This window comes from Watersipora subatra, chromosome 7 (genome assembly GCF_963576615.1).
Source record: "Watersipora subatra chromosome 7, tzWatSuba1.1, whole genome shotgun sequence".
In the NCBI taxonomy this organism is placed as follows: Eukaryota; Metazoa; Bryozoa; class Gymnolaemata; order Cheilostomatida; family Watersiporidae; genus Watersipora; species Watersipora subatra.
In genome coordinates, this window is record NC_088714.1 from 16,560,457 (window position 1) to 16,582,376 (window position 21,920).

The 21,920-nt window shown below is 35.3% G+C and overlaps 1 protein-coding gene across 1 annotated transcript in view; it reads left to right on the forward strand.

Moving 5' to 3' along the window:
- Positions 1 to 4,321: 4,321 nt before the first annotated feature.
- LOC137399848 (glucosamine 6-phosphate N-acetyltransferase-like) overlaps positions 4,322 to 21,920 on the forward strand; it is a 32,473-nt gene continuing 14,874 nt past the window's right edge. Inside the window, exons 1-3 of the mRNA XM_068086086.1 lie at positions 4,322 to 4,481; positions 7,061 to 7,123; positions 8,467 to 8,659. Coding sequence (XP_067942187.1) covers positions 4,331 to 4,481; positions 7,061 to 7,123; positions 8,467 to 8,659 — 407 coding nt within the window. The 5' untranslated portion in view covers positions 4,322 to 4,330. The remainder of the gene's footprint in view (positions 4,482 to 7,060; positions 7,124 to 8,466; positions 8,660 to 21,920) is intronic.

Sequence of the window (21,920 nt, forward strand, 5' to 3'; positions counted from 1 at the left end):
AGTTCAACACTCAATAATAGACGATAAGTGTTTCAGTCTGAGAGTGTTCCTCCATGAGTAACCTAGGCAAACCAACAATATTGATCAAAATCAGTTGACCAAAGTATCTCCCCTATACAGGATTCCTACTGGGTTACAATATTGTTGAGCAAAGTGGTCCTTCATAAACACCATTCCGTGAGCAACACGTCTAAATGTTAACAACTAACAATGATTCAATGAAATAACTTTTTCTTGGAATTTATCTAATTCTGTGGACGATATTGAAATAGTAAGTTTTCTGCCTTTAGTGAAACTGTAAACAAGTGACTAGCTGCTGACCCTCCCAGAATGGATCATTGTATGACTGACAGTAAAAATAATCTAGCTGATCTGTCCGATAGCAGAACATTTTAATCCCTTTCAAATCTAGTCAAACTTAATAAGCGAATAATAACTTAATACTAAAATAATAATAACTTAATACCCTCAAGGTATTACATTTTTTAAATATTACATCGTTCTAAATTCTTCGAAACAAGATAACACTATTACATAAATATTTGTTTATCCTTATCATCACATACACATGTCAAAGCTTATACAACTCCCTAATCAATTTCACCTATCTCAAGTTTTGCACCCGCTGAAATCGTGCTAATTCATTTAGGTAACCTCAAATTGCCCATTTCAGGCCCACAGGTCATGGCCAGAGTTGTCCAAATTCTGTTGAAGTATCACAAACTTAAATAGTTAAAAGCCTAATAGAGATATGAATAAGAGCACTTCAATTCTTCATCAATGTCAGCTGCACAATCATTTTGACAGAAAAGCGTGGATTGACACACATTGGAAACTTGTTCCATATTATCCGCTAGGCCAGAGGTCAGCAATCTACGGCTCAGGAGCCGCATGCGGCTCTTTCATCCCCTCACTGTGGCTCCCCTGACTTTGGATTTCTTCCTTTTCTTACTATATGCTGAGTAATTCATAAAAATATAAAAGTTTTATCACTAGATTTTGTAATATAATTTAAAAAATTGTAATTATGGTGATAACTCAATGCCACACTTTTTCATCTTGTGTTATAAACATGGTATAAAAGCATTAAAAGCTAAACAAAAGCATTACACGTAGTATTTATGTGTTTTTTTTAATTTAAAATATCAAAGGGGGTTTGTGGATCCCACTTCGTTCGTTCCTGCGGAAAACGGGTCCAAATGGCTCTTTGAGTGGAAAAAGTTGCAGACCCCTGCGCTAGGCAATACTGAATCTACAGCAGTAAATTATGCTATCAAGTGTTGTTTTTTAATTTGTGAGGTGGCTTCACAATTTCTGATATCACTGTATATTAAGCCATATTCAGAAATGTTAATTCAAAACTCAACTGTTAAACAATTTTCTGGCTTATTCCCAACCTTGGGTTCTATACAAGCAAGATTGTTACTAGCAAAAATAATTTGCAATTAGCAATACTAATTGGGATAGTAAATACAGACAAAGAAACGTTATCTTATCTTTATCTAAATAGACATTACAAAAAGAATATAGTGAGGTGAACTTTCATAATCAAGTATGTACAATGTACATTTAGATACACAAAATATAAAATGCAAGAAATGATCTACTTGGTTGACCACTAATAGGAAATAAAACTATAAAACAGCAGTCTCTTTATCATGTTCTTTACACGCAAATAATTTAAGAATATTCCACGAAGGAGCAGAACTTAACCCAACAGAACCTCAACTCTGAGAAAGAGTAATCAAATGTGGTTATTAAGCACATCTCAACATCAATTATGAAATAGATATTTTGATCTCTTTACACCAAATAATTATGAAGTATAGTCGTTATACACTAGGATACTGCTTATTAAAACATGCGATGAGAAACCTCGTGAAGAGCTGTCTTGAACAAGAATAGCAACAAATTCTCTCTAGTGCATATGTGAAACTTATTACTTTTTTACAAACAAAATAATTAGAGCAAAACCCACTAAGCGGTCTTTAAATAGAATTAGATTTCAACTGGCAGAATGACACATTTACTATAAAGCTATGAGACTCAGATGTAGAAGGAAACTGTGAGCTTTACATGTCGACTGAAATCAATTTCAAACATTAAATCGAACCGCAAAACATGAAGGGCTGATAAAGCAAAACATTTTTGAGTTTCAAAGCTTAAAAATGACAAAACTGCTTTTCAAAGTGATGTAGTAGTGGCCAGTCACCGGTCAATCTCTTTCTCAAACATATCCAACATTATTAGGAATTTAAAGGCTATATGCTAACGATATTCTTGAGACCTGATGTAAATGATTTCACATGTTTCAAGTACTGCGAGCATTTGTACTGTCTAGCAGAAGCTAATCATGTTAATAATCCCCATCACAAAATTCGTAAAATGATTGTTTCCCACTAGAAGATTAGTTTCCCGATAGAGAAAGTATTAATAAGTAAAATATTGCAACAAACCATGTGAACCTGATTTTTTGTCATAGCGATTGAAAGCAATGCCCTGTTAAGAAACGACTACGGAGTTCTCTTTAGGTAGTTACGATAAGGAGAACATGACTGAAAAAGCATCCACAAGAGTTCTAGCCTACGTCAGATAGAGCTGTATAAACAGAACTGAAAACAGTAGTTATCAATAACTACATACAAAAAATGATCCAAGATATAGAAAAGTTGCGTTGGTCGAATTGTTAAATAAGACCTCTTATTCCTAAAGACAGCTCACTAGCTTGTACAATATGCGACAACCTTTTAAGTAGTATGCTGTCTAAATACGCCATTTGACTATTTGTTTGGTGATCGACATGAAGCTGTATCTTCTAACCCTTTGTCTTACCATACCATGTTTTACATCTTTTTGTAGGCTATTATGTAACTAACCTCAACAACCACGATGATGCAATGAAAGATGTTTGTCACGGAAGCAAATTAATTATTGATTCTATATGGTTTAACTTTACCAGTAAAACGTAATGTAGAATAGTTCCAACTGCACGAAACAGAAGGCGAGTTTTTGTCGCAGTATAGCCTAGCTGCTCGTCACAACTGGCTCACCTCTTCTTTTAAACCACACGCAGCGCTTCGTTAGAAACACAAATCATCAAGCGGTTATGAGAGCCCGATATGTCTCCTTGACGTCTATGTAAGCGTTGATCTAAAGAGCCGCATAAGTAAAGTTGGTCCATGTAATAACAACAATAAAGCGCAGTTGCGCATCTTCAGTCGCGTGTGATAAATTTTTAGAGTCGATTGGCGTTTGAAACCGTTAGAATTAACATTGCTCATGAACAAGTCATAGCGGTACTGCTTCGTAACACATGTCCGGGTAGTCGCCGGAGTTTATATGAATGAAAAATGCGTAAAATTGCATTTTGAAATCGCCACATAAATAAATGTTTCTATCGTTGAGTAATTTTATGTATACTGCAACTCGAAATTCACAATTTGACACCTAGTATATTGTAGAAAATATGTTAATAATCGATAGTTAACGTTACTGTTTATGCTAATGTATAGACTTAATTTTCCTTTCTCTTTCACCTATCAGCACGATAGCTTTCCAAGTGCTGATTAATGCCCTTAAAATGCTTGAGAAATTTTAGTCGTTATTAGGTTATGGGCTATATAAGTGCTGTATATATAAAATGTGGCTCTTATTAATAGACTCAGTTTTAATTTTAATCAATAACAAATTCATTTTTTAATTCATAATCTAAGTGCTGGCGAAAATAACTCTCTCCTATTGGAGTTAAGTCAAGCATGATCACATGATTATTATAAGAGGATAACTTTTACATATAAGTTTATGCATCTTGTAAATCAAAACTAGAATTACTTTGCTGAACACTACACTATACATCCTATATACTGAATACCAAGGGAAGGTTTTGTGGCTTTGTCAATATAATTGTTAGTTGTAAAATAACCTTTCTCGAAAACTGAAGCAGAATTTCATTTCTAAGTTATACAAGGGAAATATATGGTATCTTCAACATATTGAAAAGTGAAGTCACTGTTTACGTTAATAAAGGACATTTGATAGATAAATACTTTTTCATCCACTCTCCTTTATTGGCTATTTGTAAAAAGTTGTCAAAAAATGTATTTTATTGATTATATATAATCTGGGTAACTCAATTATGTAGCTTTGTGTCATTTAATATTAAATCGTTAAATATTGTAGTTTAGTTGTATTGATGAGTTATTGTTGACCTTGCCTTTAGGTTATTCTAAACTAGCTGCCTCAAGTGTTTAAAGGGTGTTTCACTGTGCCATCGTTCATCGTATCATTCATTTTTCTACTTTCATGATATTTGGTAGACATACAGTACAGAATGTCAAAAAAGTACATATTTGATGAAGCGCTTTTGCGGGAGCTAAATTTTGAAGATCAAGAAGGCATCAGTTTTAATAACTCCATTACCCAGAATGATCCAGGAGAGAACTTGAAGATGAGGCCGCTCAGTCGTGATGACTATAATCATGGTTGGGACCTTTCTTACTAGAATATAGATACTATTGAGGCTATAATCATGGTTAGGACCCTTCTTTCTAGAATATAGAGATTATTGAGGCTATAATCATGGTTGGGACCCTTCTTTCTAGAATATAGAGATTATTGAGGCTATAATCATGGTTGGGACCTTTCTAGAATATAGATACTATTCAGGCTATAATCATGGTTGGGACCTTTCTAGAATATAGATACTATTCAGGCTATAATCATGGTTGGGACCTTTATTTTTAGAACATAGAGATTATTGAGGCTATGATTATAGTTTGCCTGTTGCGACAGCTTTGTGAGACTAAAGTTTTACATTTTTTTAAACAGAATTTTGTCACCTTTGACATGATAGCGTGATTGCACATTTAAGTGCTGCTGACCACATATTTATGACAGCCTACGAAATATTTCATACGAGTCTATGTAGAAAAATTTAGAATATTGGTTTTGCTATTTCTAAACCAACTGAAAATGTGAATTCTGCATTTTCGCAGAAGGTTTAAAAATGCTGATTTGAAAAACATAATACATCGTCAAGCTTTATTCATTCTCAAAAAGCTTAGGGCAGTTGTAATGTTTTATGTAGCCATCGATACTGTTGACATAAATTGTTTATTAATCCGCGACTGATGGAGCTTGGCTTTGCTACCAGCACAATCCAGCCTTGACTTAAAATTGTTTTAATGTATGATTGTCTTAGCTTACAAAGCAAACTCTGATCAAATATTGGACTCCTCACCCAAGAAAGTTTTAATCTTACACTAAGCTTAGTTCTAATTTTTTCTCCGTTTTCATTTTTTGTTATTTTTGGCTTGGCTCTTTTTTGCCTCCATTTTACTTTCATTTTAGTTGGCTTTTTAAAACTTGAAAGCTAGTCAAACTGATCTGACGAAATAGACCGTGTGATGCTATTCTTGTAAGCCATCTCTCGCATCTCCTATGCAAACCATTTCATATGCTCGTATCTTAAGGCCAAACTCTGCCTGGAATTTTTCTCCCTTCTCAAAATTTATCATATGTTGAGACACTCGTAGGTTGAGACACTCATATGTTGAGACACTCATAGGTTGAGACACTCATATGTTGATACACTCATATGTTGAGACAAGCATATGTTAAGATAATCATATGTTGAGACACTCATAGGTTGAGACACTCATAGGTTGAGACACTCATAGGTTGAGACACTCATAGGTTGAGACACTCATATGTTGAGACACTCATATGTTGAGACACTCATAAGTTGAGACACTCATAAGTTGAGACACTCATAAGTTGAGACACTCATAAGTTGAGACACTCATAAGTTGAGACACTCATAAGTTGAGACACTCATAAGTTGAGACACTCATAAGTTGAGACACTCATAAGTTGAGACACTCATAAGTTGAGACACTCATAGGTTGAGACACTCATAGGTTGAGACACTCATAGGTTGAGACACTCACAGGTTGAGGCACTCATATGTTGAGACACTCACAGGTTGAGGCACTCATATGTGGAGGCACTCATATGTTGAGACACTCATATGTTGAGACACTCATATGTTGAGACACTCATATGTTGAGACACTCATATGTTGAGACACTCATATGTTGAGACACTCATATGTTGAGACACTCATATGTTGAGACACTCATGTGTTGAGGTATGACTGTAAATGACATCCAAAGTTTTTCAAGAAATGGAAGATCTGTAAATCATCAAACACATACACGGTTGTACTTCATATAATTTGGTTCCATGGTTTTCGAACAATATTAATCAGTACTTCACTCATCTGTTTTTTAGTTTAAATAATAAATTCTAAGAATACTAAGGTAACTGGTAGCTGTGTAAAATGAAGCAATCAAATTAGAAATTTGGGTCTTTTAAAATTAAGCAGATATTTACAGAAGAATTTAGCAAACATCATTAAATCAAAGCTTGTACAAGTCTAAGAAGCCGCCTAGTAGATATCTTTAGGGAAAAGTGAAATTAGTGTGTAGAAATAAAAGCCTTCAGCGAGAATAGAGTGATTAACCATGATAGTTGAAAATAGAATTTACAAAATGTTAAATATAAAAGTGAAATATAGAAATAAAGCGTAAAATTTAGACTATGTTACTCCAAGGTTCACGTAGTCTGAGGTCGCCTAGCATAAGAAAGGTTTGCCAAATAAAAAAATTTTATTTGACAGAATCTGCTGCACAATAAACTGTTCCAGACCTCGGTAATCATTCTAATGAAATACCATTCTCAGCGCGAGTTTTAACTGGTGTTACTGTTTGAAGTAATATTTCGCTAACACATTGATTATTTGCTTGTAATGAAATATTTATTATATTTTTAGAGAAACTAGTGAATATTTGCAGTAATGCAATAGCTTTTGAAATGGCTTATACTGTTTGAGTTAATCAGTTTTGTAAAAAAAAATTAACTACAGAATAACTTTTCACTTTCAGCTCTAATATCATCCTATTAGGAAAATCCATTTCGATGCCTGTCAGCTTTAACATTTATCTGCTCCTTGTTATTTTTATTGCGCATGAGGGGACAATTACCAGTCTTATTGTTGTAGGTTACTATAAGCTCTTGGCTCAGCTATCCGCTCCAGGAAATGTTACAAAGGAAGAATTTGAATGTGAGTAATACTAAGCAGTGGTGGAGTAATGCACACAGTAATTTAGCGGTTTTGTCAAAGCTTTTGTGTTGGTAAAAACATTATGTCATAACAACATTTAACGCACAGAACTCTGTTTTGTTGAAAAATGGCATTCGCGTGAGCTGACATTTAAGAAGGCTGGGTTGTGACTAACACTTATTATTAAATTCACTTATGTGCTTGTTCAAGATGTAATAGTCATCAAATTAAAGTTTTAGATTTCAAAATGAAGGTTCAAATATTCGGAATAGAAATCTATTCATTTTATTAAAATGATTTAAAATTCATTGTGGAATATATGGATTATGGTGTTTATGGTTGTCTGGATGTACTCCAGTCTATCATGATATTAACTTCATAGCTGATTACGTTGACATTCCTGAGACACTCGGTCTATGACTCAGCTCGCAGGAGCCACAATTTCACAAGTTGATCTTGCCTTTAAATGACAGGGATTGGTGTCATAATTACTAGCCTGATCTTTCACTGGTGGTGACACCCTGTGTTCCTGATAAACTAAGCTACTATCATTGCTATGGATATATCCTTATTCACGATACTGGCTGAACGTCAACCTATCTTTGATTCTTAAAAACCTAAAACTAGACCCTCTCTTTGGTAATGTTGAATTTTCTAAGAACACATGTTGATGGGTGTATCGTAATTAGTTTATTCGACACAGATTCTCACAGTGTACCAGTATTGTTTTTTTGTTTAATTTGATATTTTACTAGTAAACGCGTCTGTCCGCCTTTAGACATGTCATCGTTCATTATTCAGAAGACTCTTCATCCTAGATGCATAGTGTGTATGGGCTATTGAGAGGTTGTGCCAATTCAGTAAAACATGCTGTAGATATTACAATTACTGGTTCCCTGGCAGTCTCGTGTGCCGTGATAGATTGTCAGGTGTAATAAGTAATTGTCCAATTATTCCAACATGCTAAGGCAGTCGATTGGTGCTGGTGGTGTAGTGTTTGTCTACCAAGCCAAAGGTTGTGAGTATGAATCCGGTTGAAAGCAGTCCTTTTTCTTGACCTCTAAGCATGATTTCGGACAACGGACAGACACGGTTCTTATAGTAAAGATTATGGTTGCTAACTTATAACTAAATTAAAATGTGTTACATCATTGCTACTCTCGAGAAATATGGCTAAAATAATACAATGTTCCTGTTTTATCATTATTCTAGTTTGCCCAGCAATATTAATTTCATTTCATAAATTTTCTTTCGATTAAAAAACTTTGCCAAGATTAACTAAACTCGTTTTGGTTAACAGTTTTGCTCAAAGTCCTAAAGAGAGCCTTTTTACTGAATTACAGCTCGATTTGATGAGATGGCTGCCTGCAGCGACACTTACTACATATTTGTGATAGAAGACACTAACAGCCACCAGTTGGTAGCTTCTTGCACTGTCGCTGTAGAGAAGAAGTTCATCAGAGGCTGTTGTAGGCGAGGACGAATCGAGGACGTAGTCGTGGATGAAGCATACCGAGGAAGAGAACTTGGCAAGCTGTAAGTCTGTCAGGTTTTAGCGGAGGCCTGCTAACAGTTGTCAAAACTAAGCTTATTGTTTAGCAAGCTGCTTGGGCTGTGATGATTCGTCAAAAATATCTGACGATTTAAACAGACTCAGTGAGTCAAACTGCCAACCTTTTACCATCATCAGACTACAAAAATTTCCATGGCATTGTGTCAAATTTTACACAATACAAATGATGAGTTTTGAATAACAATTAGCAAAATACTAGGTGAATGCCTAGTGTTGCGTGGGAATAAAATAATTACTCAATGAATCTGAGTAACTTAAGCTAGTAACTTAAGCTAGTAACTTAAGCTAGCCTCATAATAAGCTGGGTTATAATAAGAGCTGTGAAGCCAGCTTTACATTATGACCGCTGTCATGATGCGTGTCACTTACCCTAGTATTTTTGGCAAGCGCTGCATATGTATGAGCGCAATTATTGTTAATTAGTATGGTCAATTGGTCGAGCGGTGTATTGGGTAGTACGCCTGGTGAACTGGAGGTTCTGAGTTCAAATTCGGTGTCGTGGATTTTTCATTCGTAAAACTAATGCTATAACCGGAGATCCGGACGACAAACACTGAGATCTCTATATATATATATATATATATATAAATTACACAAATTTGAGGAATTTTAGGAGTGATAGGCTAGAATGGAGTTCTAGCGATTACTTCTGAGCTATTACTTCCCAGCCTACAAAATATTAGCGAAGAATAATAATACTAGAACATTTGTAAGATAGAACATTGAGGTAAGGCGAAGAAAGTTCAACCAAATAAAAATTTTTGAATCGCAATTGGGTTCAAATGCGTCAAAAGGTCATGGATGATACTAAGGAGAGTTTTGCATTCTTAAAGTAATCACTGCTGTCAGTAGTAAAATATTTATTACTGCTTAGGTCTCACTGCTGAAATGATTTAAATTTCACTTGATATATTAATGGATTATAACTAGAGTATGGCAGATATCTAATTTTTTGCTCATACAATAATTATTCATTCGTTAAGGTTCGGATGTTAAAGGATAGTTAGACTTACTACTGCTGTGTTACTCTTCTGGTAGTCAGTGTGATAAGATTAAAACAACAAAAATGCATATAACCACTTTCCATGTACGCACCGAGATGACTTACTGCTGCTCACTACTATCTCATTTTGTAAACCTGTCGGTTTAGCGGTGACTTGCTACATTGTCTTCATTGTTCTTCTTTCAGCTATTAACTTGGTTTCCAGAGCCGTGTACTTATTAAATAAGTGCAACAGTAAAATGTGCTCTCTTAGCTGCGTTGCAGCGATCCATTTCTGTGATACTCATTGACAGTTGCTAATATAATTTTGATCCAAATGGAGAGATATCTGCAGCAGAACGTGACATCATGCGCTTGCAGCAAATGGCTTTGCTTTACATTGTTGATCTTGTAGCGATGCGGTAGTAGATTTTTTAGGTAATGCTGCCAAGTCATCATTGTTGTTGCCAGGTTGCATCTGCTTCCTTTTTCATACATCAGCTCTATCTTCCGTTGCCTACAGATTTTGTTCCAAATTCAGCTTTAATATCGCTGCCTATTTTTATAACTTTACCAACAAGTTTCTTTTTTTGAGCTGTTTCAAAGAAGGCTCTTGTTAAGGGTTTTCACCAGACTCACTCGTAACATTATTGTTTCTTATTGTTCTGCTCATGTCTACTTCACATTATGACTGATTTTTTTAATCTTTGAACTTGTTGTCGTCTTCCTTCTTTACTCTGGTCTGGCAAGTCAAACAAATAGAATATAGATCAGTGATGTTTTATGCTTCCCCTTCAACAGCTGCTTTTCTTCTTTATTAAAAATAGTTTCCATGCAGCCTCCCTATCAGTTGTCTATCTCTACAACAAACCATATTAGCTGTAGTTCAGTGCAGTAATGTATACCCTCAGCATTTAGGAGTCTTTGGTCAATATAAATTTAATTTCAAGAAACGTATAAGCTATTAGGTTAGAATCTCAGAAGTCTGCATCGAAGGAAGATTTGTGCCACTCATTATAAATTATATTTTAGATTGTAACCATCTATTATATATCATCAAATATAGTCATTTCACGGTGTACAGCTTAGGAGTTGAGTGGATATCTGTCTGGATATCTGAAGTAATTTTCAACATGTTACATCCAAAATGTGTTAAAACCAGTTTGAAAATGAATGAAAAAGAAGCTGACAGAAATTAAAATTGGAATGTTAATTTAATAAGGAATATAAAACTAAGTTCATTTGAACTATATATATTAGTAGTTGGAACAAGCGTTGCGTATTACTATTGCTCTTTCGTACTAAACTCATGCATTGCAGGCTAAAGGTATGACCAGACACGTGCCAAAAATTTGGGAAGTTTTGGCCGAAATCATGAAATATATAAAAAGCACAAAAATATTTGTCCAAAACTCACAGAATTGTCAAAGCTGCTCATCCACACCAAAATCGCCGACGAAACGCTTTTCTTGCATGTTGTTATATGTGTTAAAATCGTGCTTGCTAATAATTTGTTCACCTAATTAAAAGCGTTTCGTCAACGATTTCTGTGTACATGCGCTGTGTTCATTTCCATCTGAGGTAAAGCAACGGTGAAAACCTTTTGTAATAATTGTAAGTTTATCAAGCGTACATATAATTGTAGTCTTTGCAATAAGGCATTTGTCTTAAATGTAATTACCTGAAATAAGTGTAATGTTTTTTGGTTTTTTGGATGAATTAGATTTCATATAAAGGAATTCTTACAAGAATGTTTGCTCTGACATCTGACACTTCTTACATGATGACCACAAAGTTATTAATAGAAATTTTAATTTTAAATATAATAATGACAGGACCTTTCAAAATCTTTGACACTACTTTTTATTTCTGTTTAAATCCTTTTTGAAACAGATTGTTATTTAAATTGAATTACTTGCAGTTAAACAAGGCACATATTTGAAAGACCTTCCATGTCATTAGCTAACAGTAAGTCAGGATAGATGTTATCAGTCAAGGCATGCCTTTATAAGACCTTCCTTGTTGCTAACTAAAAGTAATTCAAGAGGCGTTAGCACATTCTAACCATGAACCATTGTAACAGAATATCTTGTGTGTGCTGCTACGAGCATATCTGACCTCTCTAGTGCTATGTTGTGACATTTACATATATGTTCATCAATCTAATCTGCCAGAATTCAGATTAGTATTGGATATATTTGGCAGCATTGGGTAGTGAATACAAACGAGATTCAAGAGATATGAGTTTGGCTAAGGATGAAAAAATGGCATTGCTCAATGCCATGTAGAATGCGTGTCTTACAACATCGACTTACAGTCACCTTATCATACAGGTTTTTCTAAATCCCTAATAATAAATCCTGCTTTGTAGTAGTGTCTGTCTGTTAGTCTGCGTAAACGCTATGCGTCGGCACATTTTTTGGCTTTTTCATCCAAACTTCAGACACATTGTCCGCCCCTTCCACCAGGTCACCAGAATATTTGGTTGCAAAACTCCATCTGGTTCTTGAGAATCAGCCTCTTAAACACCCACCTACGGACTATCTGATTGACGACAAAATAAATCCTAGGTATCGCTTAGGATTGGAGCTAATGTTTGACTGTTTACCCGAAGTAATTTCCAACATGCCACTTTCTCGAACATTGCAGTTTTAAAATGATTTGTATCCTGTAAAACCCTACTTGATTGCCACCTTTATTTGCGTGCCGCCTCTAATAGAACACCACGGTAGGAGAAGGATTGAAAAATGCAACACCACCTTTTAATTGAATGTCACCTCTATTAGACCACCACTTTGACATTCTTTCTGTTTGGTCTTTACGAACCCAAAATGGAAAGGGATCAGTAGAAAAGTGTCCACGAAATGGTACTAATAACGACTCAGTTACATCAATAACAAATAATTTTTTGGTTGTCGCTGTAGTGGTTGCCATGATTTTAGTGATGAAGTACCTTAGAAGATTGATGGCCACAATCATCAGAACTATACTCTGATTGGAAGTCATTGAGGCCTAGATCCTATCCATTGTTTTTAGATGCTTTCATTTTCTGGTTTACAATCTGACCTGAAGACTGAAGCTTTTTAATGAATGATGAGAAAACTTTTCAGGAACACTGTACAATGTAATAGCCGCCAATGTAAAGTCCGTTTTTTAACTCCAAACCTTGAAATAATTAATAATTGGATCCGGTCAACATTTTCTTACTCCAAGTGTTTCCTTGTTTAACTCGGTCTGATACTTCGACGTACATGTATATGAAAAACAGTTTAGCAAAAGGCTGATAGCATTAATGTCGGTCCGTCCGAAGATGAGTGCAATATATAAGCGACATTAGTCTTACTCCGCCCATATAAAGGTTAAATTATCTTTCCAAAATTATGACGAGCTAGTCTAAAAATAAACCGTCACTCTCTATTTGAATGTCACCTCTAATACTACGCCACTGGGGATCCTACCACACAAAGTCGTCGTCAGAATAGTCACTTTTAAAATCACTGTCGTCACTTTTAAAATCACTGTCGTCACTTTTAAAATCACTGTCACATTTTTCAAGTTGGTAACCAAAACAACATCTTCCTTCACATTCGTTATTTTAATGCAACTATCTATTCTGGTGGTACTGGGTCGCGTTAAAAACCTGAAACTTGCTCAGTTCGAACTTCTGCTAACCAAAAGCATGGCTCAACCAGCGACCTTCACAAACTTATTAGTGATGTTTGGGAGCGTTGCTGATTACTCCGCGAAAAGTGACAGCCGTCTTAGGTTTTTAGGGCTACATTTCTTGTACTGAAAATAGACCGAGATTGTCTTTAATAATCACTGTCAGTTACAGACTAGGAAACGGATTTGCTGTCAATGTCGTGGCATTACATTGCCGTTTACTTTAATTATTTGACAGTCGATAAATGCTGGGCCAGATGCTTCAAACCAAAACTAGTGAAGTTTCGGTTGAACGTGTTGATTTATGCTACACGTAGCACATTTTTCGCTGGTTCTAACCGAAATCACGAACTGATTGAAACACACAGAATTATTCGGCGCTTCTAGAATCGTGCTAGCGAGCACGATTCCAACAGCTTTTGCAATTAATATAGTCCAAGAGACGTATAATTACACACAATAAAAGTATAAGGTCAATTCAACATGGTACACACGATGCAACTGCTTAGATTGCGTTATTGTATGTATTTATTGTTTGGACGCTATAGCTACAAATTGTTTATTTTTTAATTATATTTCCTTTTTAGAAGCAACCGTTTTGTGGTAAAAAATGTGGATGCCATCTTTAGCGCAATCAAATCGGTTGCATCGTATTTACCATGGTGAATTTTCTTAATATTTTTCTTGCGTGTCGCATTATGTTCTCGAACTACATATATCTTTAAAATTGCTAGAGTCGTGCTCGCTAACCAACAATAGCGCAACTTAAACAGTTACATCGTGTGTTCTATGTTGCATTGCTTCCGTACTGTTATTGTGTGTCGCGATACATGTCTTGGACTATACTAATTGCTAGAGCTGCTAGAATCGTGCTCGCTAATAATTTGTTTACAGTATTCTGTTAAAAGCGTTTCGTCGACGAACTCGGTGGGCATGCACAGCTCAAATAATTCTGTGATTTTCGACTGATTAATTCTGCGTTTTTCGTGATTTCGGCCAGAACTCAGAACCAACGAAAAATTCGTTTCGTGTAGCCGTACCTTTAGTAATCCTACTTACACAATTATCGTCACCTACATTGATAAATGGTCGTCTCGTCTGTCACTTTTTAAATATCCCTGTCGTCGGGTCGTCAGAATCGTCACAAAACATGGGAGGACCCCCGCCACTATAAGAGAAATGTTGAAAATACAGCACCATGGCACTCATATAGAGATTTTACGGTATGCAATCGTCTGTCACATAATTTGGTTTTGTGATATTCAAATAATATTTATGTCTTGGATCTCCCTTTTATAGTGCTATTCTAAGAAGACTCGTTTGAGAGCTTGTAGACATGGAAAAAAGATAGCAATGCTTTTCTTGGAAGTAAAAGAAGTAATTATAAGAAACTGTCGGTACTTCTTGAATCGAATCATTTACACCGCTGCTTGTAAGATTCTTCTTTTCTACGAATTGTGCAACTCAATGATAGATGCCACAAAGCTAACAAAGCACAACAGCTGCCTAGTCTTGCATTCTTTAGTCTTGGAGGTTATTCATCGGTCAGTTGCGTAGGCTTTCCTGTGTAATGTTATAATTTGTAATATTCCTTTTTTGCAGTTGGTAGCTTCTTTGATTGTCATTCTTTTAAATGTCATTTGTCTAATCTTTTTCTTGCTTCAATTTATTTATCACATTGTTTTAATAGAACTAGGTTTTAGGTCATGGTAAAACTTGTGGTATTTACTTCATTATAATTAAACATCATAATATATTATTAACTTAATTTTCGAAGTTGTCTTCTTTCTTTCGTTACAAAGTTGGATAACTCAAGGCATCAAATCAAGTCGAATAGGTTATTACCACAAGGAACATATTCACTTTTTCTCATTGTTTCATTCAATTCAGTGAACATGAGGCCTTAGACTGTCTGGCTTTCCTTACATCAGTGCAAGTTTGTCTCATCGGTCTGATTCATATGCTTTTAGTTATCTCTTGTTAATATCACGGAGCAGACAGGTCAGCAATCACACGCTTACTTGGGCGTGCTGTACTTGTGTATCCATCTATAAGTGGCTCAGTGATTAAAAGCATGCATGGCAGCTGCTTAGGATAAACAAGCCTGGCTAGAATTCTAGCTTAGGCGTTCCGATAATGCTATAGCTGCGGCTGGAGAGGCACGAGGTTAGGTTAACCATTGGTTATTTCTGCGCAAGGGATGTTAGTTAATGTTGTCAACACACGGCACTCTACTGTTGATCTAATTCATGTGCCATGTGAGCACATGCCGCTGCAGTATCAACACATGCCAGTCTTAGACCACCAGGAAGTAACAGCCTTGCTCATAGAGTAAATAACTGCAGTTTGCCTAAATGTCAACAGCAGGGGTCCACAGACACAGGACTATTTTTAGTCTAAATGGCTAGCTCATACCAACATACTATACAAAACTGCCATCATATGCACTGCAACATTGATCAGCCATAGCCACAGGCCGGAACTTGGCCCAACTGACGATCTTTCATATGCACTTGTTTTACACATTTTTATTAACTACTTATTGCTTGTGTGAGATTATAGACATCTATTATGGTTAGTGAGAAGGGTAACTACGAAATGCATCATTTGCGTACCTAATGCCTTAGCAAAGCATAGTCGATGCGCCGTATCTAAACGAACGTGTTGTCGCATCTGTGATCGACTGAAAACTTTGATTCTCGGTGAACAATTTGATGTAATTCATTTTCAGCGAAGCCGATTTGAGATTCGCTTTCCAGTGAAGACGACAGGGCTTCGGTTGCATTTTTACAATAACTAATAATGAATAGTGTCGAACTGAGCGAGATCGAGCATCGTATCTCTCTCATTCGTTGTTAGAGGGATTTCGGCGAATAGCATATCGGTATATTTGTTATTCCGATGTAATTAGTAATTAGCACAGCGTCTGCCAAATTTGAATTTCAAGAGAAATTTGTGTTGATATCGTATGGCGAAAAATATGTTGTATGGAGAGGGCGAAAAAATTGTTTAATTGGGTCATCATAATTCGAGGGTGCACTGTATATGGTTTAGTAGGTCACTCTGCATCGTCACAGCAGATATCTTTGTTATCTATACAGTGCTACAAGCATGTTTTGAAAATGAATAAAATTTAATCATATTGTCATAATAAACTATTCCATCTAATCACAAATGCCAGTTTTCTCTCTACAGATTTAGATCAACTGTTCGTTTCAAAACTACACATCGCCAACACATCCTTGAAGGGTCGCCAACGTGTTGCCTACACAAATGATGCATTTGCTTGGTGTGTGTGTGTGTGCGCGCGCGTGTGTGTGTGCAGCCATGTCTTTAGTGTATGTGCATCCATAGAGTCATCATCTAGATGCTGTTAACGATGTGTGATCAAGACAGTAATTACTCTATTGATTAGGGTGGTTGCTAATTTACAAATCCATTCTTAGCATTCACCGAGCACGCATACAATATAGCAAACGGTCAGTTATAGCAGCCTAAAAATCGCTATTTATAAAACTCTCGGACTGCCCATTTTAAAAACGGACCTGGCATACGCTTACCTGCTACAGACAAAGCCTATTGGCGCGGTTATTGCTGACCATTGTATACTTTAATCATAGCGAATGCTGCCATATTTCATTTACGTATATCTGGTTGGAATTTGAGCCCTTTAAAAATATTCATACGTGTACTTTTTTTGTATGAGGCACCCTAGACCATGTATGTAGCTTGTTGAGTCTAGTATGTATAGAATGAATGGAACTTTTAATGTGTCACTTCTCAAATAACAAAGTACCTTTTTCCATTCATGTTGTTATCGCTTTGATGCATCGCTTGATTGTATTATTTTATTACCTCCCAAAATCACCAGTCTACAAGTACCTGATTGTTGGGCATCGTTACACGCCTTACCTTTCCTTTAATTCAACAGTCTCTTGTTATAAAATCATTAGCGTAGAGCAAACCAAAATCATTTTTTTGTTGGTTGCTCAAGTTTGAAATTTTTTGGAAATAACTTGCCCAAATTTGAAAGCGCTGAAGAAGGAAACTATCAATCGGTCTATAGTTCTAGGTTTAATTCCAGAAATATAGCCATAGTTCCTAATATATGTATACACATATAGCGCACTCATTTCATCGTTAAGGTTAGAAGGCACCCTCGGAGAGACCCCCCTCTATATATAGTGTTACAAACTTGAAAATGTCATATTCTGGTGTAGTTTTTGGAGACAAATCCAATGGTATACTTGGTTTGTTCACCAGACAAACGGTTCTCATTTTATGAACCAGAATGTAGTTTTGAAGTCATGTTTCTCATGCAAAATATCTGGATGAAAGTCTCAGTGTATCCACTTTAAAAGTGGTTATGATAGTGCGAAACAGTGTATATCATGACAATATGGGAACAGAATTTTCAATTACAATTTTTATTCAGGTAAAAAGAGACAACAAGTCATATATGGGTCTATCCATAATCACCATTGTTACAATTAGAGCAGAAATTTAATTATAAAATATTGGTATTGCATTTAAGATGATTTTAAATCAGATATTCTCTTAGAGCTCAACGAGCTCTTTCGAATGATGTATAATATGTCACACTAACGTTAATTTTTACGGAGAAATCTTTTAGTTAGTGTGTCACTCGCGTTACATCAGAGAAATATGCATTTTGAAGAGCTAGTCGCTTATCCTTAAAACTCTCTGATTTGTTGGGAAGCACAATTATAAAAACTTATTTGTCTTATTTTAAAGAAGCTTGCTGACATATGCACTAAAATTTATCCAGATATTAGATGGTAGTTGTGAACTACTTGCTTGTAAACATGTCACCGCTGTTACATTCGATTGTCACCATCGTTACGCTTCTCATATCCTGTAAACTTATAAGTATTTAAATTCACTGTAATGAGATCAATAATGGTATTAAAACTAATGATTACAATATATTTAGACAAGCCTTAACTTGAAATGTTTTTATTGGTTTCAAAGTATAAAATATAATAATATAATAGTTATAATACATGACAAACATGATTAAGCTTAAATAACGTAAGATGAAAAAATGAATATTGATCATGTAATTGGGAGAATGTACTAACAAAATGTTTTAGAGCATTCTGCATTCTCTAAATCTTCTGTAAAACATTACTGACCTCTTTTAGAGAAAGTACGACAAGACAGTGACTTGGCTATGTGATGAAATTCTACCCATGCTATATTTTTTGTATTAACAACAAAAGTGTATTTTAGCTTCACTCTTTAACAAAAACTGTGCTTTAGCTTTGAGGGCATCTACACTGTTTACCACTCCTACATAATGCCTAGAAGTTTTTTTTTCAGGCAGCAATGTTAGCACAAAATCACCTTCTTTCAATGTGCTTGCTAGTTGTTTGATGGGTTCAGAATTGCACTCACTGTCTGGATCACTGATTGCATGGTCATCAGGATCTATGTAAAAGTTGAAACTTTCCAATGGCATACTTTCACTTTTCTATTTCTTTGTTTTATTTTATCTTTCCTCATCTCTATTGCCATCTTCTGTCAATGATAGTCCAACTGTCATTGCTAGTTTACGGACGGTCTGGCGACCTTTGCTTGGGCTGTTTGGAAGTGCTCGATCAATCTTTTTACAGCCCCATCTCTGTATTGCTTAACTCTAATTCTTGCTTTTTCTCAAGTTTCCTTCAATTGATCTTCTGTAAGTTGAGCTCTTTATTTTGTTCTACTCTTCTGATTCTGACTAGCTTGGACAGTCAAATATTGAGTCTATTGTTTTAAATATTGACGTATTTTTTACGATATTTACGCATCTGCTCTGCAGATGTTGTCTTACCCATGTTGAAAGCAGAAATGACCAGCAGACTTTCTACCTAACAATATTCTGTTTCAAGCACTTGTTACAAGTTACTGCCATTAATAAATTTGATTAATTTTGAACCATTCTCAGTATCGGAGTCGCAAGTCTTAGTAATACATTTGTAAGGTATAGCAACCGTTTGCTAACTTGCTAGAAGCTTGTTAAATTCCCACAATGGCTTAAATTTACAATATAATGAGTAACTCATACATGAGAACATCAACAACACCACAAATTACTGTTAAATGTGAAATTCCCTCAAATTAATCCTATAGTTAGATGAGCTGAGGGGTGTAACAATGGTGACAGTGTAACAGCGGTGACGCAAATTTTGGAAATATGTGCAATTTTGAGCAAAACTGAAATTAGTTAAAGTACAGCGTATAAAGTTAGCGTTGAAAACAAGTTACTACTAATTTTGAACTAATAACACAAGTGTAGTAGAAACTTATTGATGTTTCCTGTCACCATTGTTACTCAAATCATGCCAACTTATAAAAGAGCCCGCACCAATAGATCAGTGCACGCAATGCCAATTTATGCATTAACGGGCAGCAAAGCCATTGTGAAATCCATTACAATTAGATATTTGTGTTCAGAGTAATATGTATACCATGTACAAGCATCTCTATCTTGCCATTATGGACATAATGTATTTTGTGCATATACACTAACTTTAGCAAACTATTAAAACACAATAGAGGAGCACTACCCCCACAATTCTTTTCTATTTCAGGGTTTGGTATGTATACTTCATATGTGATGCATTATTTTAATGAAATTGCTGTTTTGAAATTTTGCCAAAATATCCATTTATTTATGGATAGACCCATATGCGAAATCAGGTTGGAGTTTGGATCGTGGGTCGGACCCCCTACACAGAGAAGAAAAATTCTGAGACGATAAATACATCAGTTAGGTTTCAAGGATTAGCCATAGAAAATTCCAAGTCGATATCTTTAAAATTGACAAAATGACAGCGTTTTAAAGATTGAAAACACTGACAAAAAGCAAATAATGAGAAAACGCTGCCTAAAGTTTGGGAATAGAAAACGGATGATTTCTTTATAGTTATGGGCAGCTGGATTGTCTCATACACTTTTAAAACCCTTCACTTGAATATGTATTATTAAAACCCTCCACTTGAATATGTATTATTAAAACCCTCCACTTGAATATGTATAATTAAAATCCTCAACTTGAATATGTATAATCATATGGTGCAGCTGACCTTCTGTTTGATTCCCTAGCAGCAATTACCACAGGTTCAGCTGCTTTGTTTCCCGTACCACCCGGCAGTGATCAATATCTCGGGCATATTGTCTCTGGAAGTGGCCAACATTCAGTCCAAGTTATGAGTTTAAAGTGGTTTGACATACTTTTTAGTAGCAGCAATGGAAAGAGAATACTTGAATTATATAGGAAACATGTTTTTCTTGAAAATAATTTTTTTTGAAGAAAAAAAAACCATTTTGAGGGTGCCTTCTAACCTTAAGAGTATAGTTTGAGGTAATGAAATGGTAAGAAATAACTATGAAAACTTTCCATGTTTTTCTTCAATTTCATCATACTCAACTCTACTATAGTTTCCTTGCTTTATCATAGGTGCATGATATGCTTTATCATATCATACTTCTCATTCTGTAATAGAATACGGTATCACCCTTTAGGTTGATATTTAGGTTTTTGCAGATGGGCCTATGTTTATTTTTATGCTCTAACTTTCCAAATTTTATTGAAAATACAAATGTGTGTGTGTTAGTTGTAGTCAATAACATTTTTTTAGTGTTTTATAACTAAATGTTAGCTCAAATTTTGTTGTTGATACGTCATTGGAAGTTGTGATTTTATGATGTCAAAATATGTAATCTACGAAGATCATTCCTTTGCAGAGTGTTTGCTTTGGCTGTGGTGTTTAATAAACCTATTTCAGCAACTTCCTACCAAAAGTGTTACTCAATGTCACGCACAGCGGTGTTTACAAAATTGAGCAGATTATAAAGAATTTCTATAAACATGGCTTATAATAAGCCATCTAACCCACATTCTGTTTTTGTAAAGATGCTCGTGGAAGCCAGTGCAGATCTGAGGAGCTTACTAGTTCTTTTCCAAGCTGTCTATTAGGCCTACCGCTCTAGTATGTCTTTCACTTTACCACTTAAACCATAACTGTCACATACAACTCTTATCGTATTTTCTTAGTAAATCAGACACGCTGATTCCGATTTTGTACTCAAAATAAAGATTGGTCCACTAACTTTCAGAGTATTGAAGGCTTTTTTACAGCGTTTTCATATCGGTCTCCAAAACAACACAATCGGCATAACAAGCTTCGCCCATAAATATGTGACGAAACCTAGCTTTTTCAGGAACGGAAGTTAGGGATGTTTAGTCCGATTTAGAATAATAGAGATGGGGTGTCTTAAAACCCATTATTAAATAAATCCAGCCTATAAAATAATCTCAGTCTTTTATGAAAGGTATATAAACTATTTAAAATTGCTCGTAGCTTGTTACATAATGTTTAAATGGGCTGAACGCCGAGAAAAATGAGCTCAAAAAAGCGCGATTTTATCACAAGGTAGCGTTGTTATCGCGCTTTTTTGAGCTCATTTTTAAATATGCAATGTTAAATAGCTTATTTACCTTTCAAAAAAGGCTGAGATTATTTTTAAGACTGAATTTAGATACTAATGGATAGTAAAACACCCATCTCTAT